At 43.1% G+C, this 27,734-nt stretch overlaps 1 protein-coding gene and 1 pseudogene across 3 annotated transcripts in view; one reads left to right on the top strand and one right to left on the bottom strand.

Moving 5' to 3' along the window:
* ERCC6 (ERCC excision repair 6, chromatin remodeling factor) overlaps positions 1–27,734 on the top strand; it is a 79,579-nt gene that overhangs the window by 39,660 nt on the left and 12,185 nt on the right. For all 3 annotated transcript variants that reach the window (XM_066350263.1, XM_066350262.1, XM_066350264.1), the window contains 8 exons: positions 2,776–2,911; positions 12,256–12,426; positions 12,898–13,074; positions 20,836–20,952; positions 22,922–23,017; positions 26,172–26,387; positions 26,845–26,955; positions 27,344–27,463. In XM_066350263.1, coding sequence (XP_066206360.1) covers positions 2,776–2,911; positions 12,256–12,426; positions 12,898–13,074; positions 20,836–20,952; positions 22,922–23,017; positions 26,172–26,387; positions 26,845–26,955; positions 27,344–27,463 — 1,144 coding nt within the window. The remainder of the gene's footprint in view (positions 1–2,775; positions 2,912–12,255; positions 12,427–12,897; positions 13,075–20,835; positions 20,953–22,921; positions 23,018–26,171; positions 26,388–26,844; positions 26,956–27,343; positions 27,464–27,734) is intronic.
* LOC136381196 (scaffold attachment factor B2 pseudogene) lies at positions 15,010–17,740 on the bottom strand (annotated as a pseudogene).

The following is a 27,734-nucleotide window of genomic DNA, read 5'->3' as shown; positions in this document are numbered from 1 at the left end:
ATGGTCTCAGACAAGAGAAGGGACACTCGGGATGTGTAGACTGTGAGGTACTGATGGTATATAAACGCATTAGGACATTTTGACTGTAAGTATATAAAACCTTATCTCAAATTGGATTAAACATTCACAACATGTGTGATATACCTAGAAACCACAGGAGTAGGGTATGGACACAGAGTGATTAGGGAAGTCATCAAGGAACCAGGTATAGGAAGCGTCTTCTCCTAAGACCAGTTCTCCTTGTGGTCCATCATAAGGTCTCCTTGTGCTGTAGCCCAGCTGCTTGGTGACCACTGAGCTGTTCCCTTGTTCACATGCAGCAGGAGAGACCCAACAGAGAAAGCTCTCCTCCACCCTAAAAGGTGCAGTCGCCTCTCCTTATCTGAGGAGGAGATGTTGCAAGACCTCTAGTGGATGCCAGAAACTTGGATAGCATCGAACCCTTTATACTCTGCTTTCCTATACATATATGCCTATGATAAAGTTTAATTTATAAATCAGGCACAGAAACAATGAAAAATAATAACTACTAATAAAATAATTGTAACATACTATAAGAAAAGTTATATGAATGTGATTGCTTTCTTAAAATATCTGATTATATTGGACTCACCCTTCTTTTTCTTGTGATGGTGTGAGGTGGGGCAGTGCCTACATGATGAGATGGAATGAGGTGATATGGGTGTTGTGATGAGGCGTCAGGCTACATAAAGGTGACTGTGATACCACGGCAGTCGATCAGTAGCCCCCCCCCCCCCCCCCCCGCAGCTACCGAGTGACTGATGGGTGAGGGGTGTATGCAGCATGGACATGCTGGGAAAAGAGGTGACTCATGGATGACGTCAGCCTGTGAGAGTTCTTCATGCTATTCAGAACAACATGCAATTTAAAACAACAAATTTTTTATTTCTGGAATTTTGCATTTAGTATTTTCAGACTGAAAGCATGGAAAGCAAAACTGCAGGTGAGTAAGGGCTCCTTGACGTCCTCCCTCACTCTGAGCGAAACGGTCTTCTCGGGCCCCAGCTCTCTGGTGAGTGCTGCCAGGGGAAGGCTGTGTGCTGGGCTGTAGGAGCCAGGACTCCTGCTCCTCCCCCTTCACTGTAGCCCAACAGGTCAAAGTCTCCTCCGGCCCACGTCTGGAAAGGAAGAGTGGGTGCCTGCACAAAGTCATGGTTCTCCAAAGAAGGAGGGATAGGAGAAAGTCATGTTGAGATAGTAGAACTGAATTGGGGTGAATCCATACATAGTTTTGTTTTTCTAAAAGACTTATTATGAACATATTTCCAGGTTTTAAAATATTCCTCAAAAAGAACAGTAATGGTTATGTGATGGTCCGTCTTAATTAACTAGGCCTTTGCATAGTACTGTTGTAAGCACTTCACAGATACTGACTGATTTAACCTTTATATAACCCTGTATGAACAGCAGTTTTATTATTCCTACTTTCAGATGAGAAACTGAGCTTCAGAAAGATTAAATAATTGTGCCCAAGATCCCAGACTTAGTGTGTACAGAGCTGGGGGTTCAGACCAGGCACTGCTAACAACTAGTGTTTGCTGTATTAAAGACTGGGGTGGTCTGGTCAACCCTTCTCTCTCTCTCTCTCTCTCTCTCTCTCTCAAGAATGAATATCAAATATATTTCTTTAATAAAAATTTCTTGATAAATATTGCAAGTTGATGTTAAAAGCTTTCTTCTCAAGATGAGCATACAAGAATCAATAGCACTACTGTATAGGTACTCACAGTAACCAGTTGGAAAACATATGGGAATATCCCATTCATAATAGCTACAAAAAGTATAAAGTACTCAGGAATAATTGACAGTGAACATTGTATACCTATTTATTTCAGGAGTTTTTAATGCTTTTTAATAATACTTGGCCGTTTTCTGTAATAAGGGCCAACGCTTCTCTTATTTGTGGATGTTTTAAGTTGAAATAGGAAATATATAGGGAAAAGACCTACTTTTCCCACAATATAATTATGCTGCAGTGCATATTCTGGTACATAAATGTCTCTTTGGGATTGCTGGCAAACGTGGGCTATTGTTAAAGCTCTTGCTATGTTTTCTACGAGGATGGAGAAGGTTACAGCTGATGGACGTGGGCTTGCCACTAGAGACGGTCACTGTGGTGCTCCTCCTCTGGTGTTGTATGACGGGAAGCGAGCAGCAGCGTGTTGTAAAAGAACAGGTTCAACATTCAAAAGACTGATCTGTAGGCACTGCCTCATCTGGTAACCACACTGCCTTGGACACAACAACCTTCAGAGCCTCCAAATGCCAGAGCATTTCTGCCCTTATTCTCCAGGGCTTTGAGATTGGTTGAAATTCTGTGGGTGAAAAGTTTTGGTAGACTACAGAGAGTCATGTAAACGGAAGATGTTCTGACGTTCACTTAGTTTAAGATGTGACGTATAATACCTTCATTAGTCTGGAATCGGGGAGGAAAGTGAAGTATTTTTATTGTATAATTTTTGTTGGATTTTCTTTTACTTTAGATGTTTTTTTTTTTTTTTTTTTTTTTTTTTTTTTTACTGTATTAGCTGGTGTTTAAATACCTGCATTCACTACTTGAATGGGGTTGTAGAGAGTTCATTTACTGGCTTTTAACCACAATAGCTTTTTCTTTAAAAAGAATATCAATTAATTTACTGAGCTAGGATTTTCTTTTCTGAAGTGTTAACTTTTGTTTCTTTTTGCTTTTGGCAGTTTGTCATCCATATGCTGTCATTTATGGTTGTATTTTCTTCTTGGCCCTTTTGGGTATAGGTTTGAGGGTTTGGGTCCAACTGTTATTGTCTGTCCAACGACAGTGATGCATCAGTGGGTGAAGGAATTTCACACGTGGTGGCCTCCCTTCAGAGTAGCAATTCTGCATGAAACCGGCTCCTATACCCGCAAAAAGGTAACATGACAGCACTTTGTACTTTTCTTTTTGTCTTGTCTTAAAGCTCTCTGTTTTTCATTCTTGTTTTTTCTTTGATCTGTGTATTTCTGAAATACGTTTGTTTCTCTTCATGCATTTAAACTTGTTACTTTTAATTTAGAGCTCTGTAATTTATAAACAATTACGAATGTAGGCTTTCCCATTCATAGTCCCTAGTGGTGTTGAGACGTTGTTATCCAGGGAAACAGCTGGGCACAGACAGGGCACAGGGTGGGCAGCACAAGTGGGACCAAGGCTCAGGGCCTCTGGGACAGTTACCTAGCTGATGAGGAGCACTCTTAACTTGAAACAGTTTTAGGAAGGTGGGTACAAAATGTAATATAATAACTCTTAATTGGTGTAAATACATTTGTTAATATGCTTTTAAAACATGGTTTTAATGAATGAAAGAGCAATCTGCCATTTTGAGAATTTTACAATTTGTATTGTTGCTTTTTAGTTTATTTTTTTTGTAGTTCTTTCAATCCTTCCTCTTTTTTTTCAGACAGGAAGGGAGAGAGATGAGAAGCATCAATTCATTAATTAATTGCTTTCTCATATGTGCCTCCAGGGGCTACAGCAGAGCGAATGACCCCTTGCTCAAGTCAGTGACCTTGGGCTACAAGCCAGCAACCCCACACTTAAGCCAAATGAGCCCACGCTCAAGCTGGCAACCTTGGGGTTTTGAACCTGGGTCCTCTGCATCTCAGTCCGACACTTTATCTACTACAGCCTAGTCAGGCTGTTCTTTGAATCCTTGATCATCATATAAATATAAGCACTGTACTTTAATAGTTGTATTTTTCTCACTTATTCATAATTTTAGCCACATTATTTAAAGGGAGGTTTATTTGCGCTCCTGTGGGTAGCATAGATATGTTGTATTATGCTTTTTTTCTAGTCTTTCTCATCATCTAGTTGGTAAGCTCTGTAGAGTAGGAACCGTGTCCTCCTCATTTTTGTACTCCAAATTCCCTATTCCTTATTCCCTTGCTGGATAAGTAATAATTGCACATTTTCACTGGGGTGCGCAGGTTGTCTTATTGACATGAAATAGTAGTTCATTGAGTTTTTTCTTTCCCGAGTCTTCAGAGCTCTTGAGTGAGCTCTTGTACCCCATAAAGAGCTAGTGAATGTTGGCCTTGCTGAGTGAGACACGTGGGAGCCACTAAACACCAGTGCTTCTGCAATTTTGTCAATACCCCTTTCTTCCAAATTCCCTTCTTGTTTGTGATTATGAGTAAGCAGAACTTTTGATACAAGTGAATTGGGATTATCTAGAGTTTGGTAGGTCAAGTTTGGGGAGACAGGATCTTCCTTATGCTAGCTGTTGTTAAAACCAACTGACTTTGTCTTGAATTTTAAATGGTAAATGAAAAACAAACTGAATTAAAATATAATGCTGTGATAAAAAAAGTGATTTTTATTTTTTTTAGCAGCGTGGAAACAACAGATTTTTTTTTTTTCCTACTCAAAATAAATTGTAACCATCTTGTCATCACCCTTGGAAACATTTTTCTTTTTTCACTTCTATTGTCTATTTAAACATTCTTAAGTTTTGTATTGCAAAATTCAATGGAAGGATTCATTAGTTGATGTTTTTCTTTAAAAGACAATTTTTTCATAAGTTCTCCTTTATCTTTTTATATTTTTTGGGCTTGTGAAGTATATATATTTCACACCTTCACCTAGATCATGGCTCCCCTGAATTTTCTCTGTAATTATAACCTGAAGAACTACCTTCATGTAAATGAAATACTTTGGTTCATTAATGGAAATAGCATTGACATTGGTCAGTGTTTCTTGGTAATGCTTGCTTCCTTAACTTGTTCAGAGGCAAACCTTAAAGAACAGATATTTCAATTCTGTTTACAGGGATTCCCTTTTCTGAGATTGTTTTGCAGACATAGACACACGCATGCATGTGGTTGCGCATGACTTTTCAGGGTTTCACAGTTCACCAAGGACTTGACGTTTCTAACTTAACTTTTAAGGAAAAGCAGTGGACTTCTGTTTTCACTCTGACCCTTAACTCTTTCACCTGTTTCTTTTTCGTTGCAAAATATATCAGATCTCTAAAGATACGAGCTGTCAAGCAAAAGATCAAAATGATTTTTTTTTTTTGCATCTTTCAAACCAAACTCTTGACTTAGAAACACCATCAGTTTATTATTTATTATTAATGCAAGTATCATTTTACTCTTTGTGATGACAGCACGTCAAAAATATGTTAATTCCTTGCACAGGCCTTGTTGGTAACACTTCCGAGATCAGAACTCTGGCTTCTGGATGCCAGCACCCAAGTGGCGTTGACCCCTGTCCCGTTCTTTTACACTTGTATGCATGGCCTTTGCTGCCTCATGCATACCTGTTATCTTACAGGTATGTTAGATGGCAGTAGAGTTCATGTTTCTTAATCACATTTCAAATATTCTGTCAGTGCCAGCCTGGGCTTTAACCTGGCCTCTGTTGTCTGACCTTTCCGTCCATGGGGAAGCTTTCTGTGTGCACCATCGGCTGTCCTTTCTAAATGAACTATTGGTATTTGGCCATAGGGACATTCAGTGCTGGGGAAAATAGAAAAGAGATTTTTAAAAAAAAAATACTTAAAAGGCCTGACCAGGCGGTGGCACAGTGGATAGAGCATTGGACTGGGATGCAGAGAACCCAGGTTCAAAACTCTGAGATCATGGGCTCACCAGCCTGAGCTGGTGAGCTCAGACATGACCCCATGCTTGCTAGCTTGAAGCTCAAGATCACTGGCTTAAGCAAGGGGTCACTGGTGCAGCTGGAGCCCCCCAGTCAAGGCACATATGAGAAAGCAATCAATGAACAACTAAGGTGCTGCAAAAAAGAATTGATGCTTTTCATCTCTCTCCCTTCCTGTCTGTCTGTCTCTGTCTGTCCCTCTCTTTGTCTCTGTCAAAAAAAAAAAAAAGACTTAAAAAGAGTAATAATGCCAGAATTGGTCTGTTTATCATTCAAATAGATTATTTTTCTTATGATTTGTTGTAGCTAGTATGGCAACATTTTGAAATTTTTGCCTTTAGAGAACATATTAAATGATCAATTTCTGAATGGGACACATCTATCATTCTTCTTCCCTAAATAGCTTCCCTCTTAGCTTCCCCCCTTCTCACCATTTTGTCTTACCTTATCTTTATCTTTGTTAATATTTTCTTTGACAGCATAATTGAGAATTATTAAATAAACACCCGACCATGCAAAAAAATATTTGTCTAATATTTTCAACCAAATGACCCAGTCAGGTAAAGACTTTTTAGTCTTTTGAATCTTTTTTAATGGTTAGTTGAAATCTTATGTAACAGGAGTCAAAGGTTTTCCCTTTCTCATTAGGTTTTATGATCCCATTTTTCTAATATAAAGACACTTAATGTTAGTCAATTAATATTTGTTGAATAAACATCATATTCCAGGCTGTTTGGCCTCCACAAATGAATGTGTTGGTTTTAACTGACTGAAAAGCTAACCATTTTCTTGGGGAGAGGAAATATATATATGAAAGATAATAAGACAGTTTTGTGATACTTACGCTATATGGGTGGCAGGGTCCTTACCACTCTGTTGTGAAGTTGATATAATTATTAAGTTTCCATTTGTTGGAAGATGTGTAATGAGAAGTTTCTTGCTGATTTTTTGAAACAACTGTCACTTTGTCTCTCCCACCTTATTCTCATATGTAGGATGTAGTAAATTTGTGGAATATTTTACATAATTCAGAGGGTTTTATCTCATTTTGATCAATTAATGGCACTTAGAGGCTTGAGAGAGAGAAATGCGTGACAGCACAAAGGTTTGGAGCCCAGGTTTTGTGCGAGACCAGGGTTTGAGTCAAGTCTGTCAGGTTACAGCTGTGTGACCCTGGAAAAGTCACTCAGCTTCTGTGAACCCAGTTTTAGCTCTGTAACATGGGAATTTTTAGTAATTTTATGAGGATTTGTTGGATTAGTATCTGTGTGTGAAAAGCTTAAATTTGCTCAGGTAATTTTTACTGTTAGAAACAAAAGAAGATTAGTAGTTGAGAATGAAAAGATGCTCTGACATTTTTGATTGATTCCATATAAATAACAAAAATGTTCATGGTCATTCACATACACACCATTTTTCCTCAAGTGCAGACACACTGAGCCCCAGATGGAAACAATGAAATAGAATGTTAAATTCTTTTTGGTACCTACTGGGAGTGATTGAAGAAGAAACCACACAAAAACATGGGCATCTGATGAAACTATCATTTCTGTTTTCTGAAACACTAGAGGGAAAAGATTTGGCCTTGTAAAAAGCTAGAAGGGCGTAAAAACATAAATAAAAGGGCCACACAGTCCCTCAAGCATCCTAACTATCTCAGACCCATTCCAAGTACACAAATTATTACACAAAGTGATGTAATTCCTATTAACTTTAGAGACAGTATATTCACCTGATACAAAAAATGATAGATGTTATGCTTGTTTTGTGAGGTATATTGTAAAATTATGTCGCTGGAGCCCCTTTTCCTTTGTTGTCAGCACAAATCCTTGTTTATTAAAGATTTAGCTGGAAGGAAATTTTAATTAATTACAGGTGCAGTCAGTCCTGCCCGGAAAGCTGCCATGCCGTGTTTCCCATGAATGGCCTTCATGTGCCTGTGTGCTCCCCTTCGCTCTCCCCACTGCTGACAGTGTGATTTATGGCTGTTGTTTCCTACCAGTTCACTGTTTGCTCTCTAGGAGCGATTGGTCTCCTGAGCCTTCATAATAACAGCAGCACTTTCACACACATCTTCTAATGACAACAGCACTGCATTCAGTGAGTCAGGCTAATTGCAGACATACCCTATTAATTGCAAAAACTAGGAGAGAGGTTACATATTTTACAAGCTTTTAATTTGAAACCACCCGAGATAATTTGTCTTAAGTATTTGGATAGAGACGTCTATAATATTCAACAATTCGCCATTATTGAAACTCCAGTCTGCAAGCAGTTACAGAGTTCTGTGATTGAATCGAGTGAAAACGAATAGTCTTAGATGTGTTTTTACCTAGAGGCATTAATTAAGTAGAGATTATCTTTACAATGGGGACATTTGCAAAGGTCCACATTTGAAGGGTCTGGCTGTGATCCAGTGGAAGTTTTATAAATGAGAGTGGTCATTTAACTTCTGCTGTGTTTCAGGCCCCAGGTGGTTGTTTTCCCTCTCCCTTTTCGCGCTGTGCACACACAGCTCTGTGCCTGCAGTGAAGGGGCATGGAGCATTCTGGGTTTCAGTTTGCAGTTGTCTGTCTTCTGCTCTACCTGCTTCATGACTTCTAGCAGCAGGGAAAATGGGGTGGGGTTGGGACAGCTGTCTACCCAGAATCTCTGTGGAACATTTAGACAGGACGGGTGGGGTGTGGTGCTCGAGGTGGAGCAGTGCCTCTGGACAGCCTGCTTTGACAGCCATAGCAGTCGGTGGCCATGGAAACAGTGGTCAGGGAGGAATGGGTCAGGCAGGTCCTGAGAGCTGGCACGTGTGTTGTGAGGCTGTGGGTCCCAAAGTCTTCACTGATACCTTCATCATGAGGTGGAAAGTCGGGAAATGGTTACATCTGGTGTGGCTGTAATGCAGTGTTGTGCAGGCCCTGAGACCTGCGAGTAGGAAGGTGGGAAAAGAGCAGTGATGTGACTCTCCTCCACGGAACCTTCCATGGGCCTCGGGCCCTGTGGTTACTCTTTAGAGCAGTCACTAGCTCTGGGGTCTGAGGTGTATTGTGACATGTGAGAAGACAAGTCTTCCTGTTGACTTACATCTTTCAAAATTTTGTTAGCCCTTGTTAAACCCTGTTGTACTCTATGTAATTTAAAAATGTTATGATCCTGGTTTATTGTGATATCATTTTTGAAGATGTTGAATTTTATAAAATTTATATGATTGTGATTACATGAATTATTGTATTAGGTTTCCTGATATTTACCTATTCATCTATTCCTGTAATAAGCCTTATTATGTTAATATATTGCTAAATTTTATTTATAAAGTAATGAATCTCTAATGTGTTATATCTTTCAGTTTTGAAAACAGCATTTTGCTAGCTTTGTATTAATGATTTGGAATGTGTTCTGTTTTTTCCTGTATTTTGGAACAGTTTAAATAACAGTTGATTCCTACTTTACTATTGAAAACTTTTGGTGAGAAGGACTTAACATCTTTTTCAAGTTCTTCAGTATTGGTAGCGTTGCTTTGTCTCATTGTTCTTGGGTACATTTTGGTGGTTTATTTTTTAACAGTTGTCCTCTGTCAGGTGTTCAGGGATTTTGGCATTAGATACACACAGAATGGCTGACGTTTGCACTGTTTCTGCAGTCACTCCTGCCATAGTTCTCCCATTTAAGTACTAACCAGGCCCGATCCTGCTTAGCTTCCGAGATCAGTCGAGATTGGCAAGTTCAGGGTATGGCTGTAGACGCCTTCCATACTTCTCAGGCTGCGTGGCTGAGTCTGTGTTCCAGCTGAATCTGTAGAGGTTTGTCAGTTCTCTTTGGTCTTTTCAAAGAATCGTTTAGTTTTTGCTTTATCACTTCTACCAGGTTTTTTCTTTAAGAGTCACTAATTTTTGTTTTTGTCTTATTTATCCTCCCAGTATCCTCCTTTAGCAGACTGTTGACTGCTGAGTTTGATTTCAGCCCTCTGACAGTGTAAATAAGGTGCATTCTGTGTGTGGCCAGCAGCTCTGCTGGTACCAAGCACAGGAGCTCACTGATGATGGTGCTCAGATCCTTTGTACCTAGGTTTTTGTTTGATATCTTCTCTCTTCTGGCCTCTGGAGCTCTGAGAGGCTGTGGTTGGGTCCCTTGCAGGCTGTGGATGTGCGCTTTGTCATGGGAGCTCGAAGGGCTATGCTTTCAAGTTTTATCCTAGTGAGAGGTTCATGGCTCTTCTTTATGTTGTCTCCTTTAAAATATAAAACATCCTTCTTTTTTCTGTTTGGGTTTTTTTTTTTTTTTTTTTCTGAAGCTGGAAACAGGGAGAGACAGTCGGACAGACTCCCGCATGCGCCCAACCGGGATCCACCCGGCACGCCCACCAGGGGCGATGCTCTGCCCATCCTGGGCGTCGCCATGTTGCAACCAGAGCCACTCTAGCGCCTGAGGCAGAGGCCACAGAGCCATCCCCAGCGCCCGGGCCATCTTTTCTCCAATGGAGCCTTGGCTGCGGGAGGGGAAGAGAGAGACAGAGAGGAAGGCGCGGTGGAGGGGTGGAGAAGCAAATGGGCGCCTCTCCTGTGTGCCCTGGCCGGGAATCGAACCCGGGTCCTCTGCACGCTAGGCCGACGCTCTACCGCTGAGCCAACCGGCCAGGGCCTGTTTGGTTCTTTTTGTCTGATATTTATATTTCTTATCCTGCCCTGTTTTTGTTTGCATTTCCTTGATCTATCTTTGACAATTGCCATAATTTCATCTTTCAGTCAAGTCTCATTTGGGTCTTTTAAACACAAGACTGTGTTTTTGCAACACTTACCCAGTGGAAAATCCAGCTGCTAATAGCCCACTGTGCATGTGACCCCTGGCATGTTTCGTTCTTTCTTCCCAGTAGTGGTTTGCTAGTTCTATAATTTATTTCTTTTTTTCATACTCATGCTGAAGTAGCAACTATTAATCAGTAAGTGGTCATAAAGGGTTTACAAATGTGTGTCAACCTATTTTTCTCTTGCATTTAAGACTTATACAGCATCTGTGACCTATGCCCCCCTGTCTACCCTTGGAATAGGTGGGATTTTTAGTACTCTTTTATTTTCCCCTACTCTTACTCTAGGTTTTGTTAAACTAAACCAGAATTGTAACAATGCTTAAAAATATATTCCTTTTTATATTTTAGGTCATTTTATAAGTTTCATTAGTATTTAAAAGTTTTAATATGTATTTATTGTTTTAATAATTTATTTTAAGAATTGGTATGCCTATTACATGTAATTTTCCCTTAAATTTTTTCTTTTATAGTAAATTAGGAAGCAGCGTTTCCTAATACTTAGTTAACACTATCTTTAGAGTTGGCTTCTTTCCTGTATTTAAATCCTGACTCCACCACTTAGCAGCTGTGCGACCTGACACGTCACTCACTGTCTCGAGCCACCGTGCCCTCTCAGATGGAGTTTAGTGACAGAGCTGCCCTGTCAGTATGGACTGAGTGCACATGTGTAGTGGCTGTGCCGGGTGGGAACGCTGCTGTCTGCAGGCCCGTGTGTCCCCCAGGGCTGCCGCCCTGCTCAGATGCACGCAGTGCTGGACCAGCCCTGCACTTGCTGGTGTGCTTTCCCTCCTGGCCTGCCTGAAGCTGGGATTCGTTTTTCCTTGTGCATGACGTTCATTTGGATCTGTGCAGAATTCCAGTCACTGCTTCCCCTGGAAGTATGGAACGATTTTCCCTCTGTGTTCTGAAATTTTAATGTTGCAGAGATTTTCAACACAGGTAGAGTCTTTCCTCTGAAGAGAATCTTCTTGTTTTCTCTAGTAGAAGCTACTCATTCTTTAATTTTGGAATTCAGGCATCTCGTAGGGATATGCCTAAGTCTGAGTCTTTTTTTCAGTGTTTCTGGGATATTTTGCTCTATAGACCCAAGTGTCTCCTCAGAATTTTTTTCTGCCATTTTAAAAATACTTGTTTGATATCATTCTACCCCATCTTTCTGGAATTCATGTGATAGAGCTCCTGGATTTGTTTTTCTTATCTCCTTGGCTTTTCTCTCATCTTCTTGCTTTTGTTTTAAAATCAGTCACTTTTTATGTACCTTGTTTTAAGTTTAACAAGGATTGACACAGAGGGTGTTTTTTACTTAGCGTGGTTGAAATAGTTGTATTCTCTTAATTTTTATTTATTGGGTTGAAAAATCATATGTAATGATATCTATTTTGTTCACCCCATGAAACTGTCATGTACAATGCAATACATAACATTTTTCAAATTTGTCTTAAATGAAACATGTGCAGCTATGTTCTGAATATTCAAGAAAACAAAAATGATACATTATTAAATTCTAAAAATAATTTTAAAAAAAGAAAGAAAAATTGAGTAAGCATTAGTATGTTATAGTGTTTTGTGGTCTTCTTCGGAGCTTCCCCCTCCAACAGTGGCTATGTTAGTATTTACTGCATACAAGTGAATGAAACATACAGTAATCTTCCATTGCTGATAATGTATAGTTACAATTGTATGTATTATGTTGGTATACATATTTATAAAGTGCTTTAGATTACATCATGGTTAGAAGATTGTCATTTTAAGAGTCATGCTTATTTAATTTAATGTCTTATTTAAAACTGGCTTTACCATTGTATCATCCTTGTAGGAGAAATTAATTCGAGATATTGCTCATTGTCACGGAATTTTGATCACTTCCTACTCCTACATTCGGCTGATGCAAGATGGTATTAGTAGGCACGACTGGCACTACGTGATCTTGGACGAAGGACACAAAATCCGCAATCCGAATGCTGCGATCACCCTTGCCTGCAAACAGGTAGGACATTTTAGAACACATGGTTTCCAGGCGGGAAACAGTATCTAACTGAGAATAAACTCCCTGATCTTAGTGGCACATTTACTGAATCTTTCTGTGTGCTTTTGCATAAGGAATTTGAAATATACATTTTTGCCTTAATGCAGGAAATTCTTTATTTTTGCTCTGACTCATGTTTTTTAAAATTCTAATTGTTCATATTACCTAATATTACTTAATGTCTCTTGTAGGGATCAGTTAGAATGAAACCAAATCCAACTCAAATCCATAGTATTCAGCTTGAACAATAAGAAAAAATTTTCCCTTATGTAATCAAAGAATTAAATTACATAAAATGTCTTCTATGTTTTGGAGAAAACCAAAATGATACCTAAAGGGGTTAAGTAACCCCCTTGATTGAGTGGGTGTGTTTTGGGGTGGGGCGATTGTCTTTTAGAAGGTGACTTTGCTAAGCACATGTTCTCTCCGCAGTTCCGCACCCCTCACCGCATCATCCTGTCTGGCTCCCCGATGCAGAATAACCTCCGGGAGCTGTGGTCGCTCTTTGACTTCGTCTTCCCAGGAAAGTTGGGCACGTTGCCCGTGTTCATGGAGCAGTTCTCAGTCCCCATCACTATGGGGGGGTATTCAAATGCCTCCCCAGTACAGGTAACGCTTTAATATTATGCTTTGTAGCCAAGTCATTTAGAATATAAGAGAAATGGCCAAGCTTGTAAATTGGTATCTTTTAAAAATCACAAAATTATTTTTGCTCGATTGCTCATATTTCTCCAGGTGAGTTAAAAATCATGTGAAATATTCAAGAGCAGTCAGAAATTAATGAAATGAGTGAATCCATTCTGGACAGCATATAATTTATTGCAAATTGGGGTAGTGGTATAAAGTCTTAGAAAGGGAGAAACCGGAGAGAATTGTTCAGGGTAGACTTACTGAGATGGGCATCCCTCATCCTAATGAGGGGAAGCAGGCCAAGAAGAGCAAGGGTGTTAGAGATAAAGGCAGCCGACACAATATGTGTCCATGGCAGTGAGGAGACTTACTTGATCCGACTGGAGATGCTGGTGGGAAGGAGCAGGAAACTGGGCTCTGGAATGGGAGCCTAGAGAGTGGACAGAGCCCTGAGGCTGTCTTCGGAGGAGGCTGCAGGAAGGCTGTTCTCAGAGGCTGCTCTGGCTGCAGGTTTAGGACAGGAAGCTGGCACTGAGGGACCTGCAGGAGTCACTAAGGGTGAGGATGGTGATGTCTAGGATCTGCGTGGTAGCCCTAAGGAAGAAGGTGGAGAGAAGGGGCCTCCAGAGGCAACTTTTCAGGCGGAATGACAAGATGTAGAGGCTGGTAAGATAGAGGAAGTAGGGTGGGTGGTAGTGAGGTTATTGCAGCTGACCCCAGAGATTGTCGGCCTGGGTGGCTCATAGACTGGAGCTGTCACAGGCAGGAACACCAGGGCGAGGTGCTGACCAGAAGGCAGGCCCAGCCTAGGGGAGGGCAGGGCCCTCACAGCCTGGATGGACTGAACCACAGCCACAGGAAAGCCTTTCACCAGAAGACAGGTTCACATGTTTTAAATTCTCAGTTAAAGTATCTTAAACCTTTGAAATGAGAGGATTGTCAACAACATTAATAACTTGTGCATTTGAGACTGAATGATTTTAATTAACTCTTGTAAGGGCTCTCTTCCTCTACTGACTCCCTGTTGTTCTTCATTTATGGTGTTCTCTTTTACACTTCTGTGTGTGTGAGTATATGTGTGTATGTGTGACAGAGACAGAGAGAGGGACAGATAAGGACAGACAGACTAGAAGGGAGAGGGATGAGAAACATCAATTCTTTGTTGTGGCTCCTTAGTTGTTCATTGGTTGCTTTCTCATATGTGCCTTGACTCAGGTGGGGGCTATAGCAGAGCAAGTGACCCCTTGCTCAGACTAGCAACCTTGGGCTTCAAGCCAGTGTGACCTTTGGGTTCAAGCCAATGACCATCGAGTCATGTCTATGATCCAACGCTCAAGCCAGTGACCCCGTGCTCAAAGCTGGTGAGCCCATGCTCAAGCTGGCGACCTCTGAGTTTCAAACCTGGGTCCTCTGTGTCCCAGTCTGACGCTGTATCCACTGTGCCACCGCCTAGTCAGGCTTTTTTTTTTTTTGTCTTTTACACTTCTTATTTTAAAATAATTTCAAATTGAACAGAAAATTGCATGAATCATAAAAAGAACTCCTATGTATTCTTCACTCAGATTCACCAATTCTTAGCATTTTGCTAACATTTTGCCACATCAGAATGAGGAGGAAATTTCATGTTGAGATATATGTGTGTGTGTGTGTGTATATTTCTTTTTTTTTTTTTTTGAACCGTAAACTTTTATTAATGGAAAATGGAATGCCTCGTTACAGAAACCTTGTTTCAAAAATGGCAGAACAAGAACACGCTTATTTATTTTTTTTAAAAAGTGAGTTCACATATTACAGAGCTACAACATGGTGGCAGGATTTGTTTTTTGTTTCTTAAAAGATTCCACAAGTTCAAGGTAACTGGCTAAGAGATTCAACAGTGCATCTGCCTACCTGAACACGTGGAAGGAGTGGGGTTTAGTAGCAGCGAGTGAAGTGGGGGTATGAGGGGGTGGGACTCTGCTGCCCGGGTCCTGGCCGGGCAGTCCTCCACCTTCCAGTCCTCCACTGGGCACCACATGGCCCTGGGAATGCCCACCTTGTGCAAAGCCGCCTCGCCTAGCCACCTGGCGTGCTCCCGGTCGGCCGTGCCTGTGTTGACCATGCCCGGCCATACACGCTCCTGGTGTTCTTCTAGCCTCTGACTGTGCTCCGTCCAGTCATGTCCACCCCTAGGTGGAGGTGGTGGTCCCCGGCCCTCGCTAATTCTCTTGTCCGAGCTGTAGCTCCCCCAGCCATCTCGAGAGTCCGTCCTGGCTGTGGCGCTCTGGTGGGCCTCCATGGCCATGGCGATCATCTGAGTAGTGCTGCCCATCTCGTTCTCCCATCACTGACCTTGATTGAGCCTTCCCTCCTTTCGACTGCATGGTCTTGGTACTGGCCTCGGTCTCGATGGTCAACATCATGGAAGCGGTGATCATACCGAGGGAAGTCTGGGCGGTACCTGCCCTCTAGGGCCACACGTTTTCCTTCTGGCCAATAGGCATCATCTCACCGCCCATCATCATGGGGCCTCCGGAACCCCTGCCGCCGCTCCTGCTCATAGCGTAGCTGCTCCTGCTGGCAGCGCAGCTCCTCCTGCTCGCGGTGGATGCGCTTCTGCTCCTTCCTGCGTTCCCGCTCCATGCGCTCGTGCTCCAGGAGATGCCGCTGACACTCAAGTTCCGTGCGCTCCCGCTGCAGCCCTGCCTTCTCCTTCCAGGCTTCCAGGCGCTGCTCCCGCTGCTCCCGCTCTCGCAGCCTTTCTGACTCGGATTTCCCGTTCCCACTGCCTCTGGCGCTCTTGCTCTCTTTGCTCCTTGATTTTGTCAAACGACAAAATGTCTCTCTTCTCTTTGCTTTCTGATTTGCGATCCTGACTCTTGGAGCTTCTTTCTTTTGATCTGCTTGTGGTTTTCACAGTAATGACAGGCTCTCCTTTTGATTTATCCATCATGACCGTCCGTTCCATTCCTCTGCTTCCTGATTTGTTGACTCTGGACCGATTTGTGGTTCCTGGTTTCAATTCGTCTTCATCTTTTTCTTCCTTTTAAATGTCTTCAGGCTTTTTCCCCTCCTTTCTCTTAACCTTCACTTCCTTCTTAATTACGGTTCTTTCAGTTTTGATCTCCACAGAATGATGTCTGTCAACACTGGATACTTTTTCCTTCTTCACTTCACACTCCTTTCTGTTAGAGAGCTTTTTCCCAGCAGGTTCATTTTTGGCCTTCTCTACGGAGATCATTTTTCCATGCAGTTCAGTTCTGTGGAGATGGCTAATACACTTTGTGGCCTCATCGGATGTCGACATGGTGACAAAGCCATAGCACGGAGCCCCAGGACTGCGAGCATTGGTCACCACTTTGGCTCCGACAACCTTGCCATACTTGCTGAAAAGATTCTTCAGATCTGTTGCTCGAGTTGTGGAGGACAGCCCACTGACCCACAGATTCCTACCAGAACTGCTGCTGACACGACCTTTTTCATCTTTAATGACTGGCTTTATATCTTTTTCTTCCTTAAAAGAACTCATTTTCTAATCAGCGCCCTCACTGGCTGAGGACTCTTTAGGAGCCGGAGGGACTTCATTCAAGCTTCAAAAGCAAACTTCTTCACGTCTTCTTTGCTATCTCTGGAGTCTGGGCTTGAGGCTTCCCGGGGTGCTTCCACGACCTTCTTGCTAGAGGCTTCTGCGCACTCTGAGGCTTTACTACTCTGCTCAACTGGCTCCTCTAGCCCTACAGGCTCACAGTCCGTCCTCTCATCACCGCCTGTCTGCTCCACGGGCTCCCTTTTCACTACTGCTAACAGGGTGTCTGCCTTGCTCCACTGAACTTGTGCTGTTGACTCACTGGCCACATCTAAATCACCCTCCTCTGGATGGCCGCTGCCAAAAAGGTTCTCTTCTTCCGCAAGCTTTCTGTCTGGCCCCACGCTACTTGTATCCTGTGCAAATGGCTTCTCCAGCTCGGAACCTTCTTCTTTTACTGGCTCAGATTTACAAGTTTCCCCCAAAATGTCGAGTATTTTCTCATTTTCTGGCTCTAAAAGTGGTTCTTCAATATCTGAAGGTACTTTGAAGTCCAATGATGAAGCATCCAAAGTGCTCTCGAAGCCTTCCCCATCTACAGCATGTTCTGTGAGCTGAGCTGGGAGCTCTCTCAGCTGTGTGGCCACATACTCTTTGCTATCACAAAAGGAATTGAGAATGCTGTCTGTGCCATCCTCCCCAAAGTCTGGGGCACTGCTGTTCTCGACTTCAGCTTCTTCTAGCATACTAACATCCATCATATCAATATTCTGCAAACTCAAAACTTGCTTCCACATCGTCCTGCCTGTCTCTGGAATCCTCTTCCAGCCCATTGTCTTCTGTGTTTTCTTCTTCCGTTTTCTGTCCTTTAACACATCTCTTCACTGTCCTCTTGTTTGTGGTGTCCAATGTGATACCAATTTCACCAGGATCCTGTCCTTCTTCCTTAACTGCCTTTTTGAGTCGCTCCATTAGGACACTCTTGTTGCCGCCTATGTCCAGATTCCACTTCTTCAGCTCCGCCCGCAGATCGATCACCCGCAATTCGCTGAGCCGCCGCGTCCCTGCCTCTGAGATGACTGGACCGACAGCAGCCGTACCAGAACCTGAGTCACCGGGCCCCCCAACAGTCTCCCCCATGCCGAGTTTCCCGTCTCCAGTCTCTTTTTTTTTATTGAAAGTATGTGTCATCCACATTTTGCCAGTTTTTCTGGTAGTAGCTGTGTCTTTTGAGTCTCCTTTATTCATTCGTTCATTCATCCATTCATTCATTCATTCCGTGAGAGGTGGGGAAACAGAGAGACAGACTCCTGCATGCACCTCCAGTGGCAAGCCCACTAGGGGGCAATTATCTGCCCATCTAGAGCTACTGCTCCATTGCTCAACAACAGAGCTATTTTAGTACCTGAGGCGAGGCCATGGAGCTATCCTCAGTGTCTAGGGCCAACTTTGCTGGAACCATTCTAGCCATGCCTGGGGGGGGGGGGGGTGAGAAGTGGGAGGGGTGGAGAAGCAGATGGGTACTTCTCCTGTGTGCCCTGACTGGGAATTGAACCCAGGACCTCCACACTCTGGACCGATGCTCTACTGCTGAGCCAACTGGGCAGGGCCTCTTTAGTCTCCTTTAACCTGGTACAGCTTCTCTAATTTTTCTTAGGCCTTTTGATGTCCTTGACATTTTAGAAGACCACAGGCCTGTATTCTATAGAATATCACTTTGGGCTTTTCTTTCATTCAAATTGGAGTTAGGTGGTGCAGTGTTGGCAGGAACATCACAGAAGTGCCCGTGCCTTTCACGGTGCTGCCTGTCTGGAGGCACATGCTGCTGGTCTGTCCCTTTGTTGCTGATATTAGTAGGTGGTGGTCTGATTACTTGGGTGAGGTAGTATTAGCCAGATTTCTAAACTCTGAAGTTACCACTTCTCCTTTGGAATTAACAAGTCATTTGTGGGGGAGCAGTTAGAGACCATGTTATATTGTCTGTGTCCTCCTTGAAGGTCTAGTTTCAGAGGTCTGTGCACTGACCATTCTTGTTTGTTTTCACTTGCCTATTTCTGTTTAGGTCCATGTATTGTGGAATCCCAGGAAGATACTTACTGTGTCTGGCTGGGGCTAAAATTACGTGAGGTGGCTGGCAACCAAGACCTGCCTCTGAATAGCATTTCCAGTCCATTGTGGAGGTGCAGGGAGGAATGTGGTAAACGGATCATAGTACAGGGTGATAGGTCTGTGATCAGAGGAGAATCCAGTGTCAAAGCTTGTGGGAATCAAGAAAGGCTTTCTGGGGGTAGGTGACTGCTGATACCTAAAAGGCTGGTAAAGTGAGGGGAAGAAGAGTAATTGCCAAAACTAGGGACTGTTCTTGCATTGGACTCTTAACTTGTGCAAAGGATTTTAGAAATGAAAAGAACCCAGAATCATCTAGTCGAACCTCTCATTTCATGCTCAAGGTTATTGAGGCTCAGCATCTTGGTGACTGACTTGAGGTCCCCTCGCTCTGGAAGAGGCAGAGCTGGGTAATAATTATCACTCCACCCTGTCAGAGTAGCGTGTTGTGTTCCCGCAGTGCTGGGGAAGTGGGAGAGGCAGGGAGGTACAGGTGGATCCCCTCCCTGTGTTCTCATTCACAAAGGAAAAGACACAAGAGGCAGGTGGGAGTTAGGTACAGTCAGCTTTACTGCCTGAACTTCAGGCTCCCTCAAACCAGTCTGGAGAATGCAGCTGACATCAAGGCTAAACTGGTTCTCTCAGCCTTCCCTGCCCTCCCGTCCTCACCCCAGGCTGGAGTACAAGATCTTCCTCTAGGGATAAGTGGGTGTGACAGGCAGACCAGATCTGTCCCCAGCCACTCTGGACTCTGACCTTGTTGGTTCACTGCAGTGGTCCAGAGCTGTGGGACTCTCCAGAAGGGTGAATAGGCGGGACAAGGTGCATAGAATGAGTGACAGGGCCACTCAGTAGCCCAGCCCTGGTTCTCAAGCGTCACCCATGAGCTCACTCAGTCCCCTGGGGAGGGGAGAGCAAAGTGAGTTGAGGTGAGGGGTGAAGGTGGTGTAGTCTTAACACACAATATGTGTATTTTAGGAAGAATTTGAACAAGTACTTGCCTCCTTGGTTGGATTGTAATGTTAAATTCTGAAATTTAACTATCTCTGTGTTACAACCCATAATAAGTACTAGGTACCTGATCATCATCTTAAAGGTAATTTTAATCAATGTCTAAATGATACTGAGCTTTATGGTTGTCTGCAAGTCCTTGTAAAACCTATTGTTTATGTTTAACACTCATACACACCTAAGAGAAACACGCATGCATGTGCACGTTTATACACTTGAGGTATTCTTACTGTCTTTTAAAATGTTTTATTTCTTACCATGTAACATGAGTTCTTCTGTATTTATTATGATCAACCTCTCATTCATTTTGCAGCTACTCTTCTTAAATTTAAACTTTGGTTGGAATTTTTCTTGTTCCATTAAAGAGTAATTTACTAGGTTGTTAAACCTATTTAGATTGTTTTTTAATATCAGTAATTTACTGAAATCTTTGTCTGCCTTGCAGTGGACTGTAGAGAGTTTTCTGTGTGAGGGTCTGTTTTCTAACACAGTTAGTCCCACCTTCTGTGGCCACACTGCATTACAGAACGGGTGCTCCCTTCAGACTGTGGGGACCTTTCATTTCTGGGCTCACAGGGCTTTATTGCACATACTCTCTGGGGTCTCCAGCGGCAGTGGTCTTTGCTGAGCATCGACGGCTCATACTGCCATGCTCCCTCGTAGCAGTGTTTGATTTCAGCTCACAGAGTAGCAGCTCCCTTCTAGTTTTTGCAGAGTACAGGCTTATACGTGCAGATTTGTTTGAAAGCAGTTTGATCCCTAAAGGGTAGCTGAGAACCAAATAAATCTCTACTTTAGGGTTTAACTCTACAACAATAATTAAAGCAAAGTATAGAAGAAGAATGGGGTGAAAGATTGCTAATTGTTCTTTTGTTTGTGTATTTTGGTTATTAAGTTCTTTTTTACTGATATTATTATGAAAGCTTCCCACCTCCTGAAGCGTGTTTAACTTATCCTGATTTTTCTAAACCATTTTCCAGTCATTTCCAATCAGTTTTGTATAATCATTGCTCATTCTTTTGAAAATTCTTTTTTTGAGTGTTGGAATCAATTGAGAGGTAAGAAGAAATGCATCCTTTAACCATGCAGTAATTGTTTCTTCTTCTATCTTACTAAAGGTTAAAACTGCTTATAAGTGTGCGTGTGTCTTAAGAGACACCATAAATCCATACCTACTGCGGAGAATGAAGTCAGATGTCAAAATGAGCCTCTCTTTACCAGATAAAAACGAACAGGTCTGTAAATCCAGGGGTCACCAAAACATTGCTAAAGTACCCGTCCCTCCGTCCCACCTTCCACGTGCGGAGTTGGTGAGGAGCAGGAGCTGTGGGGCAGGCTTATACACTGTGTAGACCAGCGTGCAGCAGGTGCGTCTGCTGCGGCCCTGCCCTGGCAGAGCTCCTTCTCTGTCCACAGGCTTAGGTCTCTCACTAACATCCCACAGTACTCTTTCTAAGCTTCTCTGTTTTCCTCAAGTCCCCAGTTCATTCACGTTTCAGAGTGTGCTAGGTGACACACATGCCTGAGAGATGGCAGTGAATGAAGCAAACACTCGCCCGCACGGAACTCACATTCCTTCTTGAGGAGAGACAGTCATAAATAAGTATATCAGATGGCTGGTGGTAGTAAGTGTGGAGGTGAAGATGGAGTGGGGTGTGGGGGATGGGCTGATGAGGGCGAGGACTGGGGAAGCAGACGGTTCTAAGGGTGGTCAGAGCAGACTTCTCTGATAAACTGCCCTGTGAGCAGGGCCTAAAGAAGGTGAAGGAGGGAGTTATAGGAGACTGTGGAGGAAGAGCATTCTAGGTGGATGGAAAGTAGGGCAGTGTCAGTACGTTCAAGGAGGCCGATGTGGCTGGAGGGCAGGAGCAAGGAGAGGGCTCAGAGGAAGTAGTCAGATTGCTGACCCGCTCACCAGGGCCAACCGGTCATGTGCAGACTGGGAAGACTGGAGGCCTATGTAAAGGCAAGGGGCGGGCCAGGGAAAGCAGAGTCACGGACCCTGGAGTGTTTGGCAACTAGGAAGTTATTAGCGACCTCGTCCATAATAGGTTCAGTGGTGTCAGCAGAAGTGCCCTCTGGGGTTGTGTGGGTCCATGAGAGACTAGAAAGCAAGGACATGGAGATGGTGATTGTACGTGACACTTTGAAGGAGTTTCCCCCTCAATTTTTGGAGAGGCTCAGGGGTGGGACTCTTTCCTGAGGAAGATGAAGGTTTAGGTCTGGTAGAAGATTGAAGGGTTGCTCTTGATTTCAAACAGGAGCCTATTGCTCTGAGAATAAAGGGAAAAGACTGAGGTGAATGAAGAAGTGGATACATTTTAGGGCGTGAAAACTAGTTTTTAAGTAGAGGTTAGGACAAAGGTAGATGGGTGGCTTGGGGAGAGTGGCGAGTGTTGTCACAGCCATTTTGGGTTTGCAGAAGGTGTTGGGCAGAGAATGCACAGAGGATCCCAGGGGACCAGGGCCGACAGCAGCAGGATGCTGCCCTGGTGAGGGCATTCTCTCACAGTGCTCAGCACTTAGGAGAAAGGAGTAGAGAAGCAGGAGAATTGGGAGTTTACTGGGAGGATGCAGCAGGTGGCTGAGGGGTGACTAAGGAAGATTCCCTGGGAACATGACCAGCCAAGGAATTAAGTCCAGCTATGAGGTGGTGGTGGTGGACTTGAAGGTAGAAAAGAAGGGTGAGAAGCCAAGTCAAGGGAGCATGATGACTTGGAGTGGTTGGCACAGTGGGGCTGGGAGGGCAGGGTGAACCTGGGGCCCTGCTCTGGGGACTCCAGGTGAGGTTCAGTCCCTGGCTAGGCTTCCTGGCGAGTACAGGTGAGGGACACAGGTGAGCCGGTCGAGCAGCTGTTGGCTAGGTGGAGGGAGGCTTGTGCACCTAGTCCCAGACGTTCCTGTGAGCAGCAAGCCAGTCTTCAGGGACCTACGGGGCAGTGGGGTGGGGACCAAGATGTGGACAGATGACAGAAATGGGGGTTGGTGAGAGGAGGGAACTGTAGAACTGTACTTGTTTTTTAGCTCCTGAGATGTGCCTTTATTTTATTTTGTTTTGTTTTTTAAACAAGAGATACATTGTTAAAAATGCATACATTGTGCTGTTTTGATTAGGAAATGTTGTTGATATTTTAATTATTTTATCCTGTTAAAATTTTTTGGAAATTATAGTTTCTGTCCGCCTCCCCCCCCCCCCCCCCATAGGTCTTATTTTGCCGTCTCACCGATGAGCAGCAGAAAGTCTACCAGAATTTCATTGACTCCAAAGAAGTCTACAGAATTCTCAATGGAGAGATGCAGGTCAGTCACATGACAGGGTTAGAGAAATTGGAGGAAGGAAACTAGCTCTGGTCAGGGCTTATGATTACTCTCTTGAGAGCATTTTGGTGTAAGCCTTCACTTAATTTGGAAGCCTTACAGAAGTAGGAGACCACACAGTTAAATTCCAGCCCACTTCCTTCCTGTCTGCACTGAAGTAGTGTTACATTTCACTTGAGGCCAACACTGTGTGGTCTAGTGGAAGAGGAGCACTGGCTGACAGCATCTGTAGTGGACTGCTGATCCTGTGCTGGGATCATCTCAGTGGTCGGCAAACTCATCAACAGAGCCAAGTATCAACAGTATAACGATTGAAATTTCTTTTGAGAGCCAGATTTTTTAACCTTAAACTATATAGGTAGGTACATTGTTATTAACTTAATTAGGGTACTCCTAAGCTAGCCTTTGAGCCACACTCAAGGGGTCAAAGAGGCGCATGTGGCTCGCGATCCACAGTTTGCCGACCACTAATCTACATGATCCCAAGGTCGCCGGCTTAAGCAAGGGGTCACTGGCTTGGCTGCAGCCCCCCGATCAAAGACGTATGAGAAAGTTATCAGTGAACAACTAAGATGCCACGATTATGAGGTAATGATTCTCATCTCTCTCCTCTCCTGTCTGTCTGTCCCTATCTCTCTCTAGAAAAAGAAACAGAGATGAATGCATGTGGCATGGCTACCTATGTTCCCTAACATCCACATGCTTTTTCCTCCAGATTAAGTCCTGGCAGTTCTTTTAACTATTGTTTATAATTTATTATTTTGTCTTTAATTGGAAGTTTTAAAATTATTTGCATCTATTTATTTTTCCTAAATTTCCCCTTATCTTCATATGCTTCCAAGATATGAAGCCTTTGATGGTATAGATCAGCACTATTCAGTAGAAACAGAACCCAAGCCATACGTGTGATGTAAAATTGGTAGTCACATTAAAAAAGGTAAAGAAAAATGGTGAAATCCATTTTTATAGGTAATCAAAATTTTAAAATAGTTATTGAGGTACAGGCAGTGCCTGGGTAATGAACAAGACAGGTTCTGTGGGTTTGTTCTTAAGTTGAATTTGTATGTAAGTTGGAACAGGTACATTTGCCTATTAAATACAACTTAGATGTTTGTCTTAACATAGTATTTATGTTTACCTTTCTGTGCCTGGAAATAAACATTTTCAAACCGACAGAACTTATCTCATTCATAACCCAGGGACTGCCTGTATTTTTTTTTTTATTTTGTAGTAAATTCTCAAAACTGCGTGGGTTGGGGCACTGGCACCCCACACAGTCAAAAATCTGCTTTTAGGCCCTGGCCGGTTGGCTCAGCGGTAGAGCATCGGCCTGGCATGCAGGGGACCCGGGTTCGATTCCTGGCCAGGGCACATAGGAGAAGCGCCCATTTGCTTCTCCACCCCCCCCCTTCCTCTCTGTCTCTCTCTTCCCCTCCCGCAGCCAAGGCTCCATTGGAGCAAAGATGGCCCGGGCGCTGGGGATGGCTCCTTGGCCTCTGCCCCAGGCACTAGAGTGGCTCTGGTCGCGGCAGAGCGACGCCCTGGAGGGGCAGAGCATCGCCCCTGGTGGGCGTGCCGGGTGGATCCCAGTTGGACGCATGCGGGAGTCTGTCTGACTGTCTCTCCCCATTTCCAGCTTCAGAAAAATACAAAAAAAAAAAAAAAAAAAAAGAATCTGCTTTTAACTTTTGATTCCTCAGAAACTTAACTATAGTTGTCTCTCAGTATTTGAGGGAGATTTTTACCCACAGATACCAGAATTCAAGAATGCCCAAGTCCCTCATATAAAATGGCATAGAACAGAGCTTACAGTCAGCCCTCCCCATAAGTGGATTCCCAGCCTCAAATCAAAATACCGTGTTCAGTCCATGGTTGGTTTAATTCACAGATGTTAAAGCCCTGGGTACAAGGGCCGACTACAAGTATTGAAACACGTTCACATATAAGAAACCCGCTCAGTGCAAACCAGTGTTGTTCAAGGGTCACCTGTATCTTACATTTGTGGCACATCTAAGTTTAGAGAAGCTGCACTGCATGTGCAGAGCAGACGTGGATCTATGACTGCTGTTCTGGGTAGCATAGGCCAATGGAAGGGATATGGGTTAAGATGTCTCTTTGGGGGAGTTTTGGCAATGTTCCTGATTATTTCAGATCTCTTATAGAGTCTTTATTTAACTGTTATTTACTGGTCAAACTCTTCATACTCTCCAATTACTGGCTTAATTTATGATTTATCTTTTTCTGCTTGGGCTCTTGCACTGGTAAGTTTGATGTGAGTCACTCCGGAAGCTGTGAGAGACCCCCCCCTGCTGGGGGGGCAGGCAGGCACTCACCTGTGTCTGGGTCCTTCTAGCGAACTCTCTTTCATATCTTCCGTTTCTGTACTTTCCATGCAGATATATTTTCTGATATAATACTAACGTAAAGGTAAGCTAAACTTCAACCTCTGTGGCCTGACCTGTGGTGGCGCAGTGGATAAAGCGTCGACCTGGAAATGCTGAGGTCGCTGGTTCAAAACCCTGGGCTTGCCTGGTCAAGGCACATATGGGAGTTGATGCTTCCTGCTCCTCCCCCCCTCTCTGTCTGTCTCTCTCTGTCTCTCTCTCTCTCTGCCCCTCTTCTCTAAAATGAATAAATAAATAAAAATTTAAAAAAATAAAAAAAATAAACTTCAACCTCTGAGTCAAGTTATAGAACTTTTAATGAGGTAATTAGGACTGTAATGCATTTGCTAAGTCACATAACTGATTTCAAATTTAGATGGGCATGACCTTTTTTATTTATATTTAAAAGATGAATCAGTTTTTTATATCAAGGTTTTCTAATGCTGTGAGCTGCATACCTTTTTTTCTTGAGGGAAAATAAATCACCAGTAATTGACTATGACCCCTATAGACATGTCTGGCCCAATAGAATTTTTTTTTGTCTAGAGAACTTGTCCTATCAGGAGAGGAAGAGTGAAGGTTGATTTCTTCCAGCTCCTGAGATGCTCTGATTAGGGAGGAAGTTAAGAAACTAGTGAAGAATTACTTCTTAGTCTGCATTACATAGTGAGGAGCCTCCTCCCCTTTCTTCCTGAGTGAATATGAGTTTACATGAAATAATCTTGGGTGCACATAATTCTTTTGTGTCACAGATTTTTGCTGGACTTACTGCTCTGAGAAAAATCTGCAACCACCCTGATCTCTTTTCTGGAGGCCCAAAGAGTCTCAGAGGCATTTCACATGATGAGCGAGAGGAAGACCAGTTTGGATACTGGAAACGTTCTGGGAAGATGATCGTGGTTGAGTCCTTGCTGAAGATATGGCACAAGCAGGGCCAGCGGGTGCTGCTGTTTTCTCAGTCCAGACAGGTGAGCACACCTGTCTTCTATGGGAAACACGGTGGTTCTTCATAGCTTATCACCAAGGATTCAAAATATGGGATACAGTCCACAAAAATAATTACAAAATGCAGGCCTACCTCCGATACTGTTAGCCTGCAGATCTCTCTGGGAGCTTAGGTCTTCCTCTAGATTTGGTGCCCAGAATTGGTATTTTAAAAAGACTTAGTTACCAATGTGATTCTGGGGTGTGGGCAAGTTTGGGGCCTACTTCAAATAAATGCCCAGCTATTTACAAAACCTGTAAGAATTAATAGCAGAAAAGTACCAGAAATACCCTTGTAGCAATCATTTGTCTACCTCAAAGCAAGAAACCCTTTTAATTTAAGACATGTGGAAAGGTGTGACTGTTTGTACAAATGTTGGAGTACTCGCTGGGGGGGGTGTTTGATTTTTAAACTCATCTTCCACTGTCTCTCCCTAACAGATGTTGGACATAATTGAAGTATTCCTTAGAGCCCAGAAATATTCCTATCTCAAAATGGATGGAACTACTGCAATAGCTTCACGACAGCCACTGATCACGAGATACAATGAGGTATAAGGTAACTCTTGACAGTCAAGTCAGAGAGTGCTGCTGTGTGTCGAGGGCAGGACGAGCTCCTGCCTGAGCAGTGCTGATTCCTGGGTGGGGGAGCAGGTACAGGCATGCTTTTGCTTTTAACTCTGTGCATTTCTGGAGTATTGATGTGTATATTTAAAATTATTAATATGTGTATACTTTTTCTTGAAAATGTAATTTTACATATTACTAATATTTATATTAAAAGTAGGAGTTGAGAGGTGGCACCTTGACAGCCGAAGGTCTTTAGGAAGTAACCCATTCCTGGTATCAGGAATGTGTTCCATATGTAGAATGTGGGAAAGCAGGTGGAGAGTTCCGACTGGTCTCATGTACATACTGAGTGTCGCATGTCTTACTCTAGGACACATCTGTATTTGTGTTTCTTCTGACCACGCGAGTGGGTGGCCTTGGAGTCAACCTAACGGGGGCCAACAGAGTCATCATCTACGACCCTGACTGGAACCCAAGCACAGACACACAGGTCTGTCTCTTTTTAAAAGGAGTGTATTGGTGACGTAGAGTTGAACCTTGAACACCATAGGTTTGAACTGCGTGGGTACACTTATATGTGAATTTCTTTCAATAAATACAGTAAATGTATGTCTTTATGATTTTCTTAGTAACATTTCTTCTAGCTTACTTTATTGTATGAATATAGTATATAATACATATAATGTACAGATTATGTGTTTATCAACCATTTATGTTGTAAGTAAGCTTCCCATCAAGAGTAGGCTGTTAGTTAATTTGGG

This window comes from Saccopteryx leptura, chromosome 9 (genome assembly GCF_036850995.1).
Source record: "Saccopteryx leptura isolate mSacLep1 chromosome 9, mSacLep1_pri_phased_curated, whole genome shotgun sequence".
NCBI lineage: Eukaryota > Metazoa > Chordata > Mammalia > Chiroptera > Emballonuridae > Saccopteryx > Saccopteryx leptura.
The sequence above is the reverse complement of the archived record's forward strand: the minus strand, read 5'-3'. Positions and strand labels throughout refer to the sequence as shown.